At 44.9% G+C, this 14,732-nt stretch overlaps 5 protein-coding genes across 6 annotated transcripts; 4 read left to right on the top strand and 1 right to left on the bottom strand.

Moving 5' to 3' along the window:
* Window positions 1-38: 38 nt before the first annotated feature.
* Window positions 39-4,856, bottom strand: LOC6619720 (zinc finger protein Xfin). Its single transcript, XM_032722223.1, has 5 exons — window positions 4,630-4,856; window positions 4,242-4,555; window positions 4,108-4,188; window positions 2,538-4,056; window positions 39-2,485 (listed from the first exon to the last, which is right to left on the bottom strand). Exons 1-5 carry the CDS (start codon window positions 4,756-4,758, stop codon window positions 248-250), a joined length of 4,281 nt encoding a protein of 1,426 aa, XP_032578114.1. The 5' UTR covers window positions 4,759-4,856; the 3' UTR covers window positions 39-247.
* A 76-nt stretch (window positions 4,857-4,932) lies between these two features.
* On the top strand, window positions 4,933-8,604 carry LOC6619719 (zinc finger protein 271). Its single transcript, XM_002043898.2, has 6 exons — window positions 4,933-5,131; window positions 5,205-5,707; window positions 5,763-6,017; window positions 6,191-7,028; window positions 7,216-7,764; window positions 7,830-8,604. Exons 1-6 carry the CDS (start codon window positions 5,012-5,014, stop codon window positions 8,361-8,363), a joined length of 2,799 nt encoding a protein of 932 aa, XP_002043934.1. The 5' UTR covers window positions 4,933-5,011; the 3' UTR covers window positions 8,364-8,604.
* Window positions 8,605-8,831: 227 nt separating this feature from the next.
* LOC6619718 lies at window positions 8,832-10,436 on the top strand. Of its 2 annotated transcripts, none has more exons than XM_002043897.2 (5): window positions 8,832-9,063; window positions 9,116-9,612; window positions 9,663-9,837; window positions 9,894-10,085; window positions 10,153-10,436. In XM_002043897.2, the coding sequence occupies exons 1-5, from the start codon at window positions 8,889-8,891 to the stop codon at window positions 10,341-10,343; spliced, it is 1,230 nt and encodes a 409-aa protein (XP_002043933.1). In that variant the 5' UTR covers window positions 8,832-8,888; the 3' UTR covers window positions 10,344-10,436. The 2 variants fall into 2 exon arrangements, with proteins under 2 accessions (XP_002043933.1, XP_032578122.1); XM_032722231.1 differs by having other exon boundaries at window positions 8,995-9,063; window positions 9,123-9,612.
* A 296-nt stretch (window positions 10,437-10,732) lies between these two features.
* LOC6619717 lies at window positions 10,733-12,713 on the top strand. Its single transcript, XM_002043896.2, has 5 exons — window positions 10,733-10,983; window positions 11,042-11,535; window positions 11,604-11,970; window positions 12,031-12,324; window positions 12,403-12,713. The coding sequence occupies exons 1-4, from the start codon at window positions 10,809-10,811 to the stop codon at window positions 12,225-12,227; spliced, it is 1,233 nt and encodes a 410-aa protein (XP_002043932.1). The 5' UTR covers window positions 10,733-10,808; the 3' UTR covers window positions 12,228-12,324; window positions 12,403-12,713.
* Window positions 12,714-12,816: 103 nt separating this feature from the next.
* On the top strand, window positions 12,817-14,435 carry LOC6619716. Its single transcript, XM_002043895.2, has 4 exons — window positions 12,817-13,069; window positions 13,123-13,616; window positions 13,685-14,051; window positions 14,110-14,435. The coding sequence occupies exons 1-4, from the start codon at window positions 12,895-12,897 to the stop codon at window positions 14,289-14,291; spliced, it is 1,218 nt and encodes a 405-aa protein (XP_002043931.1). The 5' UTR covers window positions 12,817-12,894; the 3' UTR covers window positions 14,292-14,435.
* The last annotated feature ends 297 nt before the right edge of the window (window positions 14,436-14,732 follow it).

Below are 14,732 nucleotides of genomic sequence, written 5' to 3'. Positions count from 1 at the left end.
CAAAACAACCCCCGAGGAGTTTGAACGATCGGGGTGGCTAGAGGGATCATTAATTTTTGATCATTTTATCAATTATCGTTTATTTGTAACCCTTGTAATTATATTTGTATCTTTACATTAACGAAATAAATGTATAATATGCTTACAAACCCAATGAAAAGTAAAATGTATATATTAATACCGTGCCGTCTTATTTTACCGCTGACGATAACCGAACTTAACAAAATAGGTAGTTCTGTTGCCTGTTTCATAGGGTAAACTGCTCTAGAACCGTGCGCCTTGTTGGCTCAACCGATTCCTGTCCCTCCTCGTAGTGGCTCTGCTGCATGCGATGGTTCTTTAAAGCAGTGCCCTGGATAAAGCGCTCTCCACAGACGCCACATTGGTAGGGACGCTCGCCAGTGTGCCGCCGGATGTGCAGGGTGAGGTCGTTGGATTGCGTGAAGCTCTTCTCACAGTAGGTGCACTTGTAGGGCCGCTCCCCGCTGTGGATTCTCATGTGCTGCTGCAGTTTATACGAGCGGGCGAATCCCTTCTGGCACACTGTGCATACATGTGGACGTTCGCCGGTGTGCGTACGTCGGTGGCACTGGAGATCAGAGGATCGTGGGAAGGCCATGGTGCAGTACTCGCACTTGAAGGGCTTCTCACCGGTATGACGACGCATGTGGATGATTAAGTTGGAGGAAGAACTAACCGCCTTGCCGCAGAAAGCACACAGGAACCGCTTTGGTTCCTTAAGGGATATGGGTCTACTCGGAGTCTTCGCTGTGTTCGGTTTGCAGTCGGGCCCATGGAACTTTTTTAAGTGAGCCGTCAGCCGATCTTTCCGGTTGTATTTCCTTGTACAAAGTCCACACTGAAAGACCTGACCTTCAGCTTTTGGCTCGTCACCTGACGCTTCTTTTGACTCATCCAGCTCCTGATCTTCTGTTTTTACATGGTGCAAATCCATGTGTAGCAAAAGGTTTGACTCCCACATAAACTTGTATCCGCAGCGTGTGCATTTGAACTGCTTTTCCCGGTTTTCGCACTGAGTTCTTTTGTGGTGCGATATAATTTCCGGGCAGACGCTCTTGAATAAGCAACTATCACAGCCGTCGGAGATCTTCTCCATCCGGTGCATAGCCTGCTGGTGCTGATATAGCTCGAATTTCCGTAAACATCTTAGTTGGCACATATTGCACGTATAAGAGGAAGGCGCTCCTGGTGGTTTGATGTGTGTCCTAGAGTCTTCATCATCAGTCTCAGAATCATACAAATCCATCTCGAAACCCTTTTGGTTAGTAATCGAGTAGTTTTGAGGTGAGGAGTAGTCGTGGTGACTACCGGCGGGCATAGTTTCCAGATGAAGTCGCAAAGCGGCGATAGTGGGAAAGCTCACGTTGCACACTCGGCATTCCACCTTTTTTCGGCCTCCAGGATTCACATATGAGTCTAGTATGGCCTCAGCATAAGGCAACTGGGTAACACTAATCCCGTGACGAACGATATGCTGTAAGAGATTGGCCCTACGATAAAAGCGGCGTGCACACCAACGGCATCGGAAGATGTTTGATTCCTGACCGTGCATTAGTGTATGGCGCGTAAGATCCTTTTGCATCTTAAAACTGCGATTGCACTTTCCGCACTGCAGATCGCCGTCTGCTTCAGGCGAATCATCCTGTATTGAAAGTTCATCTACCAAATGGAATACTTCCATATGGAGCTTCAGATTCTCCCGCCAGCGGAAACGAAGCGGACACTTTCGGCACTGAAAGAGTTTTTGCGGATTGTGGCAAAGGGTTCTGGAGTGGTGATCGAGCAAAGATTCATTGACAAATCTTGTCTGGCAGTTGGAACATAGGAGGACTGCCTCCTCCCACTTGTGCTCCTCCAGTTGGTGGGCGTACAGCTGATGCTTCCTCTTCACAACCGTTGTACAGAGGTTGCATGGATAGTTTAAAGATGACTGATTCTCCTCCTGCTCGGACTCTGTATCAGTTTCGCTGCTTTCGAGATTCAGCTCCAGGCCGGCCTCGTTCGTGATAGAAATAAAGCGGTCTAAGTCGAATTCCCTGTGCACATCAGCCATAATCATTTCGGCCAGTTCATCTTTTTCTAGGGTATTTTCCAGATCTGGGTAAAAAGCTTTTGAGGCGCTCGGAATATCTCTATCTTCGGTAAAATTCAGTTCGTATTGATGAGAACTCAAGTGAGACCTAAGATCACCGATCTTTGAGTGGCGTGAGAGGCAGATCATGCACTGAATTAGCTTGCAACCATGAGGACGACTTAGCCGGGCCAGAATCATTTCCTGGTTAACGTCAGGTACGACAGGCTGATTATTTATGTAGTCTGAATTTCCAGCGTGCACTTTAAGGTGGGACTTTAGCCCATCCTTGCGGTGGAACCTACGATGGCAATGGGGACAGTCGAACTGGGCAGCAGACTGAGGTTGATGCAGACGTTTGTGCCGATTGAGATCCTTGTGCCAAATGAATACCTACAAAATAAAGTGTCAGGATTATTATTGCTAATTAAAAAATATCGTTTACCTTTTCGCACTGGTCGCACTTCAACTTTGTGGGCTGTTCCTCTCCATCTTTCGTTTTGTTATGGTGAGTATTCTGGTGTTTCTCATAGTTCGACTCCCATATGAACCGGATATTACATATTCGGCAGTGAAATCGGGAGTGTTTCTTTTCGCAACGGTGCCTACGATGTTGTTGAAGAAGGGCTTTGCTTACGAAGCCAGATCCACAGTACTCGCAGGGGCAGGGAAGCTCAGTCACCCCATCAGAATGTAAGCTTATTTGGTGCTGCATCAGGATCATCAGTGAATTCGAAGTTTCTCCACACAAAAGACAGATGTGCGATGTTTTAGATGTCTCCTCGTCGCTCAACTCTGTTTCAGATTCAAAAAGATCAAGCTCCTGCCCACTTTCGGTACTGGCGTTATAATAGCGATCAAAGTCCTGAACCTCAAAATCCTCAGCTATACGGACAGCAAGATCTGAGATACTGCAATTCAATCCGTCTGGATAAAACGACCGAAAGAACAAAGAATTGTACTCCGGACTAATGCCATTTAAATCATGTTGATGTGTGATTAAGTGAAGGCGAAGTTGCGATAAGCTAGATAGCGAGGTATCGCACAGAGAGCACAATATTTGGTTGGCAATCGTTTTCTCCTCGCGGTGCGAGCACGCGTGTCTTTGGAGGTTTTCCGGCCACATAAACCTCCCGGAACATTTACGGCAGCGATATCTTCGGATTTTGCTCTGGCAATGCGTGTTTAAATGTTTGTTGTACATCTTTAGGCACAGGAAACCAACTTTACAGGAACTGCATCGCTCCCAAGGCAGCGTTGTAGCAGATTGGGAGTGATCCTCTAGGGTGTGTTTCATCAGGCGATGTTTGCGATTAAAAGACATATTGCACACGAAGCAATGATATTTAGACTCTTTGCTATCACACTCTTCGTCGGAATCGCTGAGTCCCAGCTCGTATCCGTGGAAATTCACTACACAGGCATACTTCTCCAACTTGCCTTCTGCTATGTCACCGCAGATCTGTTGCTTAATATTGTCCAAGTCACATGGCAAGCCAGGAAAATGTTCTCTTACCACGTCACTATCCGTTCTCAAGTTGACTAAGGTTTCAGCATCTGCGTGACCCCATAGATGAGATCTAAGCTCCTCCATTCGCTGGCAGCTCAACCCGCATAGCTTGCACTCGATTCTTTTCAACCTGCCTGAGCTATAGAGGCGCTCAGCAAAACGCCACTCTTTCCCGAGCTGGAGAGCCTTCCATTTGGCCTCTCGCTTCTTGTGGCATCGGAGATGGAATATGTACTTGTCCTTGCGCAGAAATCCCTTGCCACAGGTATCGCACACGTATGAAGCGTTCTCGAAGTGAATCCTGGCGTGGCGCTGCATGTCGCGGTACCAGGAGAATGTTTTTCCGCAAACCTCACATGCGTGCCGGCCATCCGCGGTCATCGCCTGGCTTTTCGCTGGACCAGGTGGGCGCCCTCGACGGCGCTTCACCGGCGTTGGTTCAGATGGCTTACATCTTGGAAGGACAACAAAATTAGGGCTTAGAATGATATTATAATAGACTTACTCCTCGTTTTCGCTTTCCACTGGCTGCTTTACTTTTCGGGAGCTTCGACGTAGATGATACGACTTCTTTTCCACTTGATCTCTTTAAGGAATTAATGTTATATTGAAAAGGCGTTAAGTTTGAAGTACACTTACTCATCACTTTCCGGACCAGAACAAAATTCCCGATCGCTGCCACTCTCCGGTTGCCACTTGAGTTCCAATGGCCTCGTTTCGGTGTTGTCCAATTCCACTTCGGACTTGTTGCTGCCATCATCGAGGTCTACTTCCGTTTTTATGTTCTGCTCTGCGGGAATATCGATGGGCATTTCGTCTAGACATTCCCTTAACCGAGCCAGCAGCTCTCCATTGACTTTTCTGGCCTGTTGCACAAAGGCGTAGGCACTTTCCATTCGTGTCCAGCACTCGGTGCATAAATGTTGCGGCAGGTTATCATCGGTGCTCTCCAGCTGGGTTTAATGATCAGTATTGTTACAAGGTTAAGAAGGTATGTCCTAAGACTAAGTTCTGTTAACAAACTCACATCGATTTGCGTCAATTCCCGGAGCACCGCATAGTAGCTTTTGGAGGCGTCTCTGTCCAGGCAAGTGGACAAGGGCAGCAATTGGCTGTTCTGCACCGCACATGTGCGGCACATATCCGACGGAAGCATTTTTTCCGTAGTGAGCTCGCTTAGCTCATGATTATCAACCAGGATGTTTATGAAAATCACTGAAAAACAAATTAAACTTATATATGCAACAAGAGCCTTTTTGAGTGTGACCGTTGATTATGCGAACAGCTGTTTCACAATGCCATCCGCGTTTTTCAGCACTACTCACTCAGCTGTTTTTTTTCAGTTGGCAAAACAGACACTTTTTGCTAATTAAATTGGTACCAAAAAAGTTAAATAAATGCGTTAGGAGATGACCAGGACGTGCAGAGTATGTGGCTGCGACGACGGACGCTACTGGATTGAAACGCCCGTCGAGAAGTACGCGGAGAAGACCTTCGTCCAGCTGCTGGTCGAGCTAACGCGAATCGAGGTGGGCGAATTGTCCTTTTGTCATTCAATTGGTGCCCTCATCTAAATTAATTTACTTTAAATGATACTAAAAGGTGGTCATGGCGCAAGCTGAGAAGTTTCCACAGTGGCTGTGCAAAGCGTGTGCCGATAAGCTGGAGAGCACCTACGATTTTGTGCTGCAGGCACGTCAAACACACGAGCTGTGGCTGCAGAAAATCGGGGATTCTTTGAATGGGGATGACGAAATGGAGGGCACTAGGGCCTTGGAGTGCCTGCGTGAGACACCCATCCATCTGTTCGAAATAGAGGGCGTGACCATCAAGACGGAGGAACTGGCTTCAACGCAACAGGCGCCCAAGGTAGATCCTTTAGTGCGCCCGCGCATTGTCAAACGGAGTATTGTACACTTTAGCGATTCAGATGAAGACCTGGATGATGTGCCGCTGCGCCAACGTAAGATAACAGCCTCGGTCTGCGGCTCTGACAAGACGAAGCAAAATGTTTGCGAGTTGTGCAACAAGGTCTTTAGATATGTCACCAATCTATATCGTCACAAGCAGAGGGACCACGGCATTCTGGGCAAGAACGGAGAAGAGTATGATACAACTTTGTGCTAGCTAGATAGCCATCTAAAAGTTTTCTATTCTTAGTTATGAAGAAGACTATTACAAGTGCGATCTGTGCGATAAAACCTACAAGTACGTGATGGCGCTGGTTAAGCACAAACACAAAGAGCACGGATCCAGTCTCCTGCCCACCAAGTCCGGGCGAAAGATGCCCGGAAGGCCGCCAACTTTGACCGAGGATGCCAATCTATACAGTCCAGCATCCACCTCTGAAACATCCACTCATCGAAGCAGAACCAACAACGACACCCTGGTACACAGCATCATCAAGGCAGTGGAGTAAGATTAATGACATTATTCATTATGCGGGTGCCAAAAATATCCAATCAATTGCATAGTGAAGTCCGAGACGGAAATCTTTTGTATCGCAATATGTGTCTAAAAATTACCCTCTTCCCGCTTGATTGCTAGTCCATTTGCTTAATTGATATTTGTACTATTCTTTGTTGCAGGCTCTCAGATGAGGATGGCCACAGTGGTGAAGATAGCTACTACAATTGCGATCAGTGTAGTAAATCCTACAAATACATAGTCAGCTTGATCAAGCACAAGCACAAAGAGCACTTAGACAAGCAGTCAGATGACGAGGACGATCAGCCTCTGGCCTCCACATCCGCCTCGGCAAATGCACCAGCTGCGAAGCCGTCTAGGATCAACCGAAGAGTCGACGGGTTCGACTTTCATCGCAGCGAGCCTAATGGAGCCAAGGAAATCAAGTGCATGATATGCTTGCGACGGTTTACAAAACTGCGGGAGCTTAGGAATCATCTACAGAACCATCCCACCGATTTCGACTTTGAGGCGCATGGCGAGCCTATCGAGCGCATTGCGGAAGGATTTTTTAAAACAGCCGTTGAGTCCACGGCAGAGGGTTTAAAGCGGCGAATATTTAGAGATCTTAGAATGGGCGTCTATGGACGCTACTACTCCATCACAAATCAAGCGCGTTATGAAATGACCCTAGATAGTTCGGATACGGACAGTGATGGCGATGGCGACGACGATGTCGTCATCCGACGAAGTTACTCATGCGAACTGTGCGACTCTTCGGAGGCTAGGTGGCCGCGCAAGTACCTGCTACACCAGCACCATCAGAAGGAGCACACCTGGCTAGACGCCCCTCATGTCTGCCAGCGCTGCGACTCGCGGTTCCTCAATATCCAGCTTCTTGAGCACCACACTAGCCAGTTGTGCCAAAACACTTTGAAGCGCTTTATGTGCGACAAGTGCCCTCAGCGATTCTTTTGGCGTCGCAATCTGCGCGCACATCTTGTCGAGCACAAGAGCAAGGTGAGGACATCCCGATCTACTGTGATGAATTTAAATAATTAGATAATTTTAATTAATTTTAGTTTGTTCTTTATTATTAAATTTAAATTATAATGTTCCATCTAAAGCCTATGAGTTTATGTTTTAATTTATCTGATTAAACGCTTTTGGAATTGTTTAAACCAAACTTATTTTACTTTTCTTACAGCAAGAATCTTATCCATGTGACCAGTGCTCTCGTAGCTTTCAAGACAAGAGCGCCGTGACCAAACATAAGCTCATGATGCATCGGGATAGTAACATGCAGCTCCTTCCTTGCCGCTGGTGCACCCGTACCTTCTACCGTCCTGCCCTGCTGTACAAGCATTTACAGAGACACGGATTCACTGGTCAGGACCTACCGCTGGCTGAAACCTTGCTAGCGGATGCCTCAAAGCCGACGGGCCCCAAAAGCGTCCAGTGCAAGATTTGTGACATCCAGTTTGTCAGCGTGGCGGACCTACGAAGGCACATATCTATGCAGGGCCACAGCGATCAACCATCGGCGTACATGATTAGCACAGCAACTGGTTTTGAGCTACTGTTGGACGACACAGACGACAGTGATGAGGAAACATCGTGCAGGACGTACTCTTGCGACCTTTGTGATCTGAACTTTCGACGGCGACGAGAGATGAGTGAGCACCAGTACTCCCTCCACAGCTTTGACAAACTGCCACATAACTGCGAGCACTGCATTTTTAAGACGGTGGATAAGGTAATTTTCATATAAATTGCATTTCGGAATAGGTGTTTCATTTGATTGCTTAAATCTCTTCTCAGAACATGCTGCATCAGCATCTGCGCACGCAGTGTATGAACACCGAAAAGAAGTTTGTCTGCATGCGTTGCGGCTACAAGTTCATGTGGGAAGAGAACTTGGCCCAGCACCTTGCCACCCAGCATTCCAAGCAACCCGCCGTTCCGGAACAGCAGCCACCGCTGAGGAGAAAGAGGCGCTTCCGCTACCAGTGCCCCCATTGCTGGCGTTCCTTTGTCGTTCAGCCCAGCCTGGATAAGCACATTCGGGATATGCATGTTGCCAAGAAAAATCCAGGGAAAAAGTATCTCTGCTCGCTGTGCGGCCTGGAGTCGCTGACCCCCAACAAGCTCAATATCCATATGCGGCGCCACATGGGCGAGAAGCCCTTCAAGTGCGATCTCTGCGACATGCGCTTCACGGTCCACTACGAGTTGAAGGTGCACCGCCGGAAGCACACTGGCGAGCGACCCTACCAATGCACCTTTTGCGCCAAGGACTTCGCACGACCAGACAAACTGAGGCGGCACGTCTTCATGCACAACGTCAAGTCGTAGAGTCATGATTTTGAGACTAACCTAATAAAGGGCCATTTGTAGATTGATTTTATTAATATGTAATACTTTTAACTACGAATTTTCTATTCATCAGCCAAAAATTAAATATAATGTAAATAGGTTTTGTTAATTCAACTAATCAAACACCTAAAAACCAAATTCTACAGTTAATTGAGTTTGGTGCAGCCTACGCTGAAATTACTTTATAAAAGATTTATCAATAAATTAAGAAAAAACCGTCCGAATAACAGTTTTCTATACTAACTTATAGAAATAATACAGATTAATGAAAAAACCTGTATGAGGTGTGAACCAAAAACCATCATCTTAGCCAGATGATAAGAAATTCGAGTTCCAAATGCAATTCCCTCTCTTAAAAGTTCAGTATCTTCTAAACAGAGTATGATGTCACGGAATTTAAGAGAACACAATATATCGAGCTTTTATTCAGCGACGCATTTTGTGGTCCAGTAACTACTTGTAAGGCAATAATATCGGACGTTAGCGCATCTAAACAAAGCTAAAATGACTGACCAACCAACTCCAAAGTGGGTGACCAAGGAGCTTTTTTGCAGCTTGTTGGAACAGAGTAATCCGAATTTCAAGGCGATCGTTAAATTTGTTCCAACATCGGCGATTAGCAAAGGGGAAAACTATTTGACGATCGTGCTGCGCATACAAATTGAAATGCAGCTGAAAGGTGAGCTAGAAAGACAAAAATATCTAGTCAAATAATTAATGATAACATTCAGATAACAGCATAGAAGATGTCAGCTACATACTGAAGATTCCTTTGGTGCCGGAAGGTGAGAAGAACGACTTCCACGAGATGTTTGATGCTGAGTTGGACATGTACGATCATCTGATACCAGAATTGGAGGATCTCTATGCGAAAAACACTTCCATCTCACCGAAATTCAAGCCTGTGCATCTAAAGTTTCCAGGAGAGCCGGTAAAAAGCGACTACATTCTGTTGGAGGATCTGCGGAAGAGGGGATATAGGAATGCCGACAGAACCCAGGGATTGGAGCAGTTTGAAGTGGAGGCGGTCCTCAAGAAATTGGCCCAGTGGCATGCAGCATCTGCAAAAAGAGTAGTCGAGCTGGGGGAATACGAGAAGGATATCCGGGAGAGTTACTTTACTACTGAGCACCAGAAATTACTCGATGAATTCAACATTAATTTTTGTATGCCCTTCCTGGAGTGTATGCAGCAATATAATCTGGAGCCAGGACAGCTCGTCCTCATAGTGAGACTATTTTATATTCATTTATATACATTGTAATAATTTTTATGCAGAGCGACTATACATCTCAATTGACGGATCTGAACATTGAGTTTGGTAAGAACGATCCTCTGGAGTTATGTGTGTTAAACCACGGAGATTTTTGGTGCAATAACTTTATGTTCAAGTATAAGAACGTCTCAGAAGTGGAGGACGTTTGCTTTGTTGACTTCCAGCTCCCAAAATATGGTAAGCTAAAAGAAAACTCCAAAAGATGTCATTTTAATAATAATACTTATTACCAGGCACACCCGCCCAAGATCTACTCTGCATGTTGATGACCTCTCCTAAGTTTTCGATCAAGCTGGAAATGTTTAACTATTTCATAGAGTATTATCACCAGCAGCTAGTCGAACACCTCACCATGCTCAATTACAATCGGAATGCACCCACACTATCCCAGTTTCACGCCCACCTACACCGATATAGTCTCTGGGGTAAGATCGTTATCTGAAGCTTCTTTCAGAGGAATTTTAAGCTGAAACCTCACCCACTTGTTTGTAGCTTTCATATGCGCCCAGCGAATGCTTCCCATAGTTCTGCTCCCACCCGATGTTGGTTCACATATAGGCAATATAATGGGTAACTCGGAGGAGGCGATCGCGTTCAAGCGGAAGATGTTCCTGTTGCCGGCTTACGTGGATCAGATAAAAGTCATATTGCCATGGCTCATTAACCGGGGTTACATAAGATAGACGGAGCATGCAATGATAAACCACTTTCTAGAGAACGAATAGTGTAATAATAATATTGTATTCAATTAATACAAACAAATTGTTCACAAAATATCTCAAATGCTTATCACTTTAAGGTGTTAGTAAATAAGCTTATACGAGAGCTTTTTATTAATAAATGTGCATAGTTTTACAAATAATTATTTTCAATTTGTATGCAGGCTCAATTTGAATAATTACAGTGAAATCGCTCGTCGTGAAATAAACAAAGGCAAACGACGCTCTTTCAGCTGCCGAAATATTTAGAATGCTAGTAGCGGAGCTTTTGAGGGAAGATCGAGAGAAATCGGCCGTGCACTACGAAATTTGAAAGCTCCACAGATATAAAGAATAGAATACTCGGTTTTCATCAGTCTACGCTAGACCGTCATACTGGACGTATACGTGTTCTGTTCGATTTCAAAATAGTAATCCCGAGTATCTACAATGGCGTCTGGCAAAATACCCGATTGGGTCACCGCCGAACTTTTTGAAGATGTTCTCGAATCGAGTGTGGACGGGTATTCGAAAGTGCGAAATTTCAAAGCGGAAATGGGATCTGCGGCAGGTGACAACTACGCCACTATTATGTTGCGAGTTAACATCGAAGTGGAGCTGCAGGGTGAGTTGGGACGTGGACAGTGTGGGAGCTCTGTTGACCTCGAATTCCTGCCTTCCAGATGGTACCACCAAAGAGGTGTCATACATGGTCAAGTTGCCACATCAGATGGAAATCTACAAGGAAATGATGAAGCACACCAACATCTTCGAAATCGAACGCACCATGTACAATTCGGTGGTTCCCGAGATGGAGTCTCTTTATAAGGCAGCCGGTGTGGAGGTCACGTTTGGAGCCAAGAGCTATGAGCTAAAGAATGCCCAAACCGAGTACATAGCTCTGGAGGACCTGTGCATCAAAGGATTTAAGAACGCCAATCGCCTCGAGGGTCTCGACCAAGCGCACACGGAGCGGGTTCTCCGGAAGTTGGCGCAGTGGCATGCTGCAACGGCCGTAAGGGTGGCCACCAAGGGGCAGTATCCGGAAATCGTGCTGAGGGGATTCTTCAAGGAGGAAAACAGGCCGATGATGAACAATATGATGAACGGCATGGGACAGGTTTTTGTCAAATGCTGTAGCACCTACGAAGGTAACGAGGCTTATATAGAACAAGTCGTAAGTTTTATATCGAAGTTTGTTATAAAAATGTAGTTTACGAACTTTATTATATCATATCTCACTAGAAAGCTCTTAAGTCCGTGATGATAGACGAGTTGTTTAAGATGTGCGTAGTCGATCCCACGGAGTTCAACGCCCTGAACCATGGCGATTCGTGGACCAATAACATTATGTTCCAGTACGATGAGTCTGGAAAAATCAAGGAGGTGTATATGGTCGACTTTCAGGTCTCGAAGTACGGCACTGTTGCTCAGGACTTGCTCTACTTCCTGATTTCATCCACAAAGCTGGAGGACAAGCTAAGCAAATTCGATTACTACATTAAGGTGTACCATGATAACCTGGTGGAGCATCTGAAAATCCTTAAATATTCCAAGCCAATGCCAAGCCTGCGAGATATCCATAAGTCTCTGTACAAATACGGAACTTTTGGTAAGAATAAATAAGAACAATTGTAGAATGTATTTAATACTTGTATCCATAATTCTTCAGCATACTCTGTGGCCACAGGTGTAATGGCAGCCGTTCTTGTAGATCCAACGGAGAACGCCAATTTTGAGAACTTTGTTGGCGATACCGCCGAGGGACTGGACTTCCAGATGAAAATGTACAACAATCCCCGCTATCGGAAGCACATGCAGGCGATCCTGCCGTGGCTGCTCAATCGCGGTGCCCTGGACATAAATTAGGAAATTATTGATTCCATCATACGACAACACACTCCGACTTAGGTTCACAAAAACCACTTTATCCAACTAACTGATCTTGGTGCAGCCTACGCATAAGGTATTGTAAATGTATTAAAATAAAGAATTAAAAGTTTTTTAAAAACATTAAACTGCTTTTAAAATGTGTATTGAATAGCGTATCTTAAAAGCAGTAATTGTTAACAGGCATACGTGATTACTGATATATTTCTGCGATAAGATCTATTTGTACCGAGCGGGAATACAACTCCAAATTTGGTCAATCGTGGATACAGAGATCTTTTGTGATATGATTTGAAAGATGTTTCACTGACTAGACCAATTATACTGCTCATCGCCCCGGAACATTGTTATATTAGTGTAATATAGTTTGAGCGATGTACACATATGTATTATGTTTAATTTACTCAAAACGACAAAACGTGAAATAGAATAAAACTTGTTCGATAGGTAATTAATTAAAGTTTACTCAGAAAAGCTTGTACGTCAGACAGTGAAAAGCCCACTTGTTCTATGAACTGAATTAGGAAAGCTCCCCCAACGATATAAAACTATTGATCCTCCCTGCCTGGCCTCAGTCCACTAACTGTAGAACAACGGGGCGTATACGTGTTTTCTACTTCTGAGAACAAAGCAACTATTATCTACAATGGCGGCCAGTAAAATTCCCGATTGGTTAACTGCTGAAATATTTGAAGATTTGCTCAAGGCAAATGTGAACGGATACTCAAAGGTCAAGAACTTTAAGGCGGACATTGGATCTGCTGCAGGTGAAAATTATGCCACCATTATGCTTCGTGTCAAAATCGAAGTTGAACTGCAAGGTAAGTTACTGCGTTACTATGTACAAGAAAACTCTCTCATTTGCAAACCTTAGATGGCAAATCGAAATCGGTATCCTACATGGTTAAGTTGCCGCACCAACTGGAGGTTATTCAGGAGATGATGAAACGAACCAACATCTTTGAAATCGAGCGTACCATGTATAACGAGGTTGTTCCGGAACTAGAGGACCTTTACAAAGCAGTGGGAGTGGACATCACTTTCGGCGCCAAAAGCTATGATCTCAAGAATGCTAAGACAGAGTACGTGGCCCTGGAGGATTTGGGACTGAAAGGGTTCAAGAATGCCAACCGCCTCGAAGGACTGGATCAAGCGCACACGGAGCGAGTTCTGCGAAAGCTATCCCAATGGCATGCAGCATCTGCCGTGCGAGTGGCCACCAAAGGACCCTATCCCAAAAGCCTACTTCAAGGCTTCTTTAAGGAGGAAAGCAAGCCCGTTATGTCTGAAATGTTGAAAGGAATGGGCGCGAATTTCGTTAAGAGCTGCGCCACCTACGAAGGTCACGAGGCTTATTTGGACAAAGTCGTAAGTAGTAAATACTTCAAACGCCCAACTAGTCGCGTAAAATATTTAATTGTTCCTTCCTATATCAGAAAGCGTTGCAGCCTGTTACTATAGATAAGGTTTTTGAGTTCGCCAAGGTCGAGCCAACGGAGTTCAACGTTCTGAACCACGGCGATTCGTGGTCGAACAACATAATGTTCCAGTATGATGCCTTCGGAAAGATCAAGGAGGTGTATTTGGTCGACTACCAGCTGCCCAAATACGGAACCGTGGCACAGGATCTGCTCTACTTCTTGCTCTCATCCACAAAGCTGGAGGATAAACTGGCAAAATTCGATTATTATATTAAGATTTATCACGATAATCTGGTGGAGCACCTGAAGATTCTGAAATACTCGAAACCCATTCCTACTCTGCGAGATATTCATTTGGCGCTTTTCAAATACGGATACTTCGGTATGGAATCTAGTGGGTCCTTTTGGGAAATAGATAATAATTTTATTACATTCCCCAGGCTACTCGGTCGCTACTGGTGTAATGTCCGCTGTTCTCTTGGATCCCACGGACAGTGCCAGTTTGGAGAACTTCATGGGTGGCAATGACTTCCAGATGCAGCTCTACAACAGTCCCCGGTACCGCAAACACATCCAAGCCGTCATGCCCTGGCTGTTGAATCGTGGCGCCTTGGAGCTCTAGAGCCGCCAACACAGTGATTTCAATTTTTCACAATATACAATCGAAATTGAGTCAGAACAATGTGGGGCACTATGATAGTGCTATCAGTATCTGTGCGCGATAATGGCAATGAGTATAAATAAACTTAGAACTTTTAACGATAAAGGACTTCAATCAATTGACCAAACTCATCATAAATTTGGCATTTTTGGAGGGAATGTGGTTATGATAATGGGAACCAATGTTTAAAATTAACTTAATGACCAAGCCATTCAATACCTCAATTATTAACAGATCAAAAGGTACTACACCAAATATGATAACTAGACTTCCACTAAGAAGTTCATTCCCATTCAGTTGGTAAAATATATACTGGGTAGTACAATATACCATATATGGTCACAACAAACCAGCGTAGCAAAACATAACTTAAAAAACCGGTTTTATAAGCTTTTGTGGCTA

Source organism: Drosophila sechellia, chromosome 3R (assembly GCF_004382195.2).
Source record: "Drosophila sechellia strain sech25 chromosome 3R, ASM438219v1, whole genome shotgun sequence".
Lineage (NCBI taxonomy): Eukaryota > Metazoa > Arthropoda > Insecta > Diptera > Drosophilidae > Drosophila > Drosophila sechellia.
This window is presented reverse-complemented; position numbering and strand designations above follow the sequence as displayed.

Excerpts from the sequence above, each read along its gene's own strand:
- LOC6619717 (XM_002043896.2), top strand. The coding sequence starts at position 10,809 with ATGGCGTCTGGCAAAATACCCGATTGGGTCACCGCCGAACTTTTTGAA. Across the intron at positions 11,536-11,603 it reads AGGCTTATATAGAACAAGTC|AAAGCTCTTAAGTCCGTGAT; the intron begins GTAAGTTTTATA and ends ATATCTCACTAG. Across the intron at positions 11,971-12,030 it reads GTACAAATACGGAACTTTTG|CATACTCTGTGGCCACAGGT; the intron begins GTAAGAATAAAT and ends ATAATTCTTCAG.
- LOC6619716 (XM_002043895.2), top strand. The coding sequence starts at position 12,895 with ATGGCGGCCAGTAAAATTCCCGATTGGTTAACTGCTGAAATATTTGAA. Across the intron at positions 13,070-13,122 it reads AATCGAAGTTGAACTGCAAG|ATGGCAAATCGAAATCGGTA; the intron begins GTAAGTTACTGC and ends TGCAAACCTTAG. Across the intron at positions 13,617-13,684 it reads AGGCTTATTTGGACAAAGTC|AAAGCGTTGCAGCCTGTTAC; the intron begins GTAAGTAGTAAA and ends TTCCTATATCAG.
- LOC6619719 (XM_002043898.2), top strand. The coding sequence starts at position 5,012 with ATGACCAGGACGTGCAGAGTATGTGGCTGCGACGACGGACGCTACTGG. Across the intron at positions 6,018-6,190 it reads AGCATCATCAAGGCAGTGGA|GCTCTCAGATGAGGATGGCC; the intron begins GTAAGATTAATG and ends TCTTTGTTGCAG. Across the intron at positions 7,029-7,215 it reads TTGTCGAGCACAAGAGCAAG|CAAGAATCTTATCCATGTGA; the intron begins GTGAGGACATCC and ends CTTTTCTTACAG.
- LOC6619718 (XM_002043897.2), top strand. The coding sequence starts at position 8,889 with ATGACTGACCAACCAACTCCAAAGTGGGTGACCAAGGAGCTTTTTTGC. Across the intron at positions 9,064-9,115 it reads AATTGAAATGCAGCTGAAAG|ATAACAGCATAGAAGATGTC; the intron begins GTGAGCTAGAAA and ends GATAACATTCAG. Across the intron at positions 9,613-9,662 it reads CAGGACAGCTCGTCCTCATA|AGCGACTATACATCTCAATT; the intron begins GTGAGACTATTT and ends ATTTTTATGCAG.
- LOC6619720 (XM_032722223.1), bottom strand. The coding sequence starts at position 4,758 with ATGCTTCCGTCGGATATGTGCCGCACATGTGCGGTGCAGAACAGCCAA. Across the intron at positions 4,556-4,629 it reads GGGAATTGACGCAAATCGAT|CTGGAGAGCACCGATGATAA; the intron begins GTGAGTTTGTTA and ends CATTAAACCCAG. Across the intron at positions 4,189-4,241 it reads TCTGGTCCGGAAAGTGATGA|AGATCAAGTGGAAAAGAAGT; the intron begins GTAAGTGTACTT and ends AATTCCTTAAAG.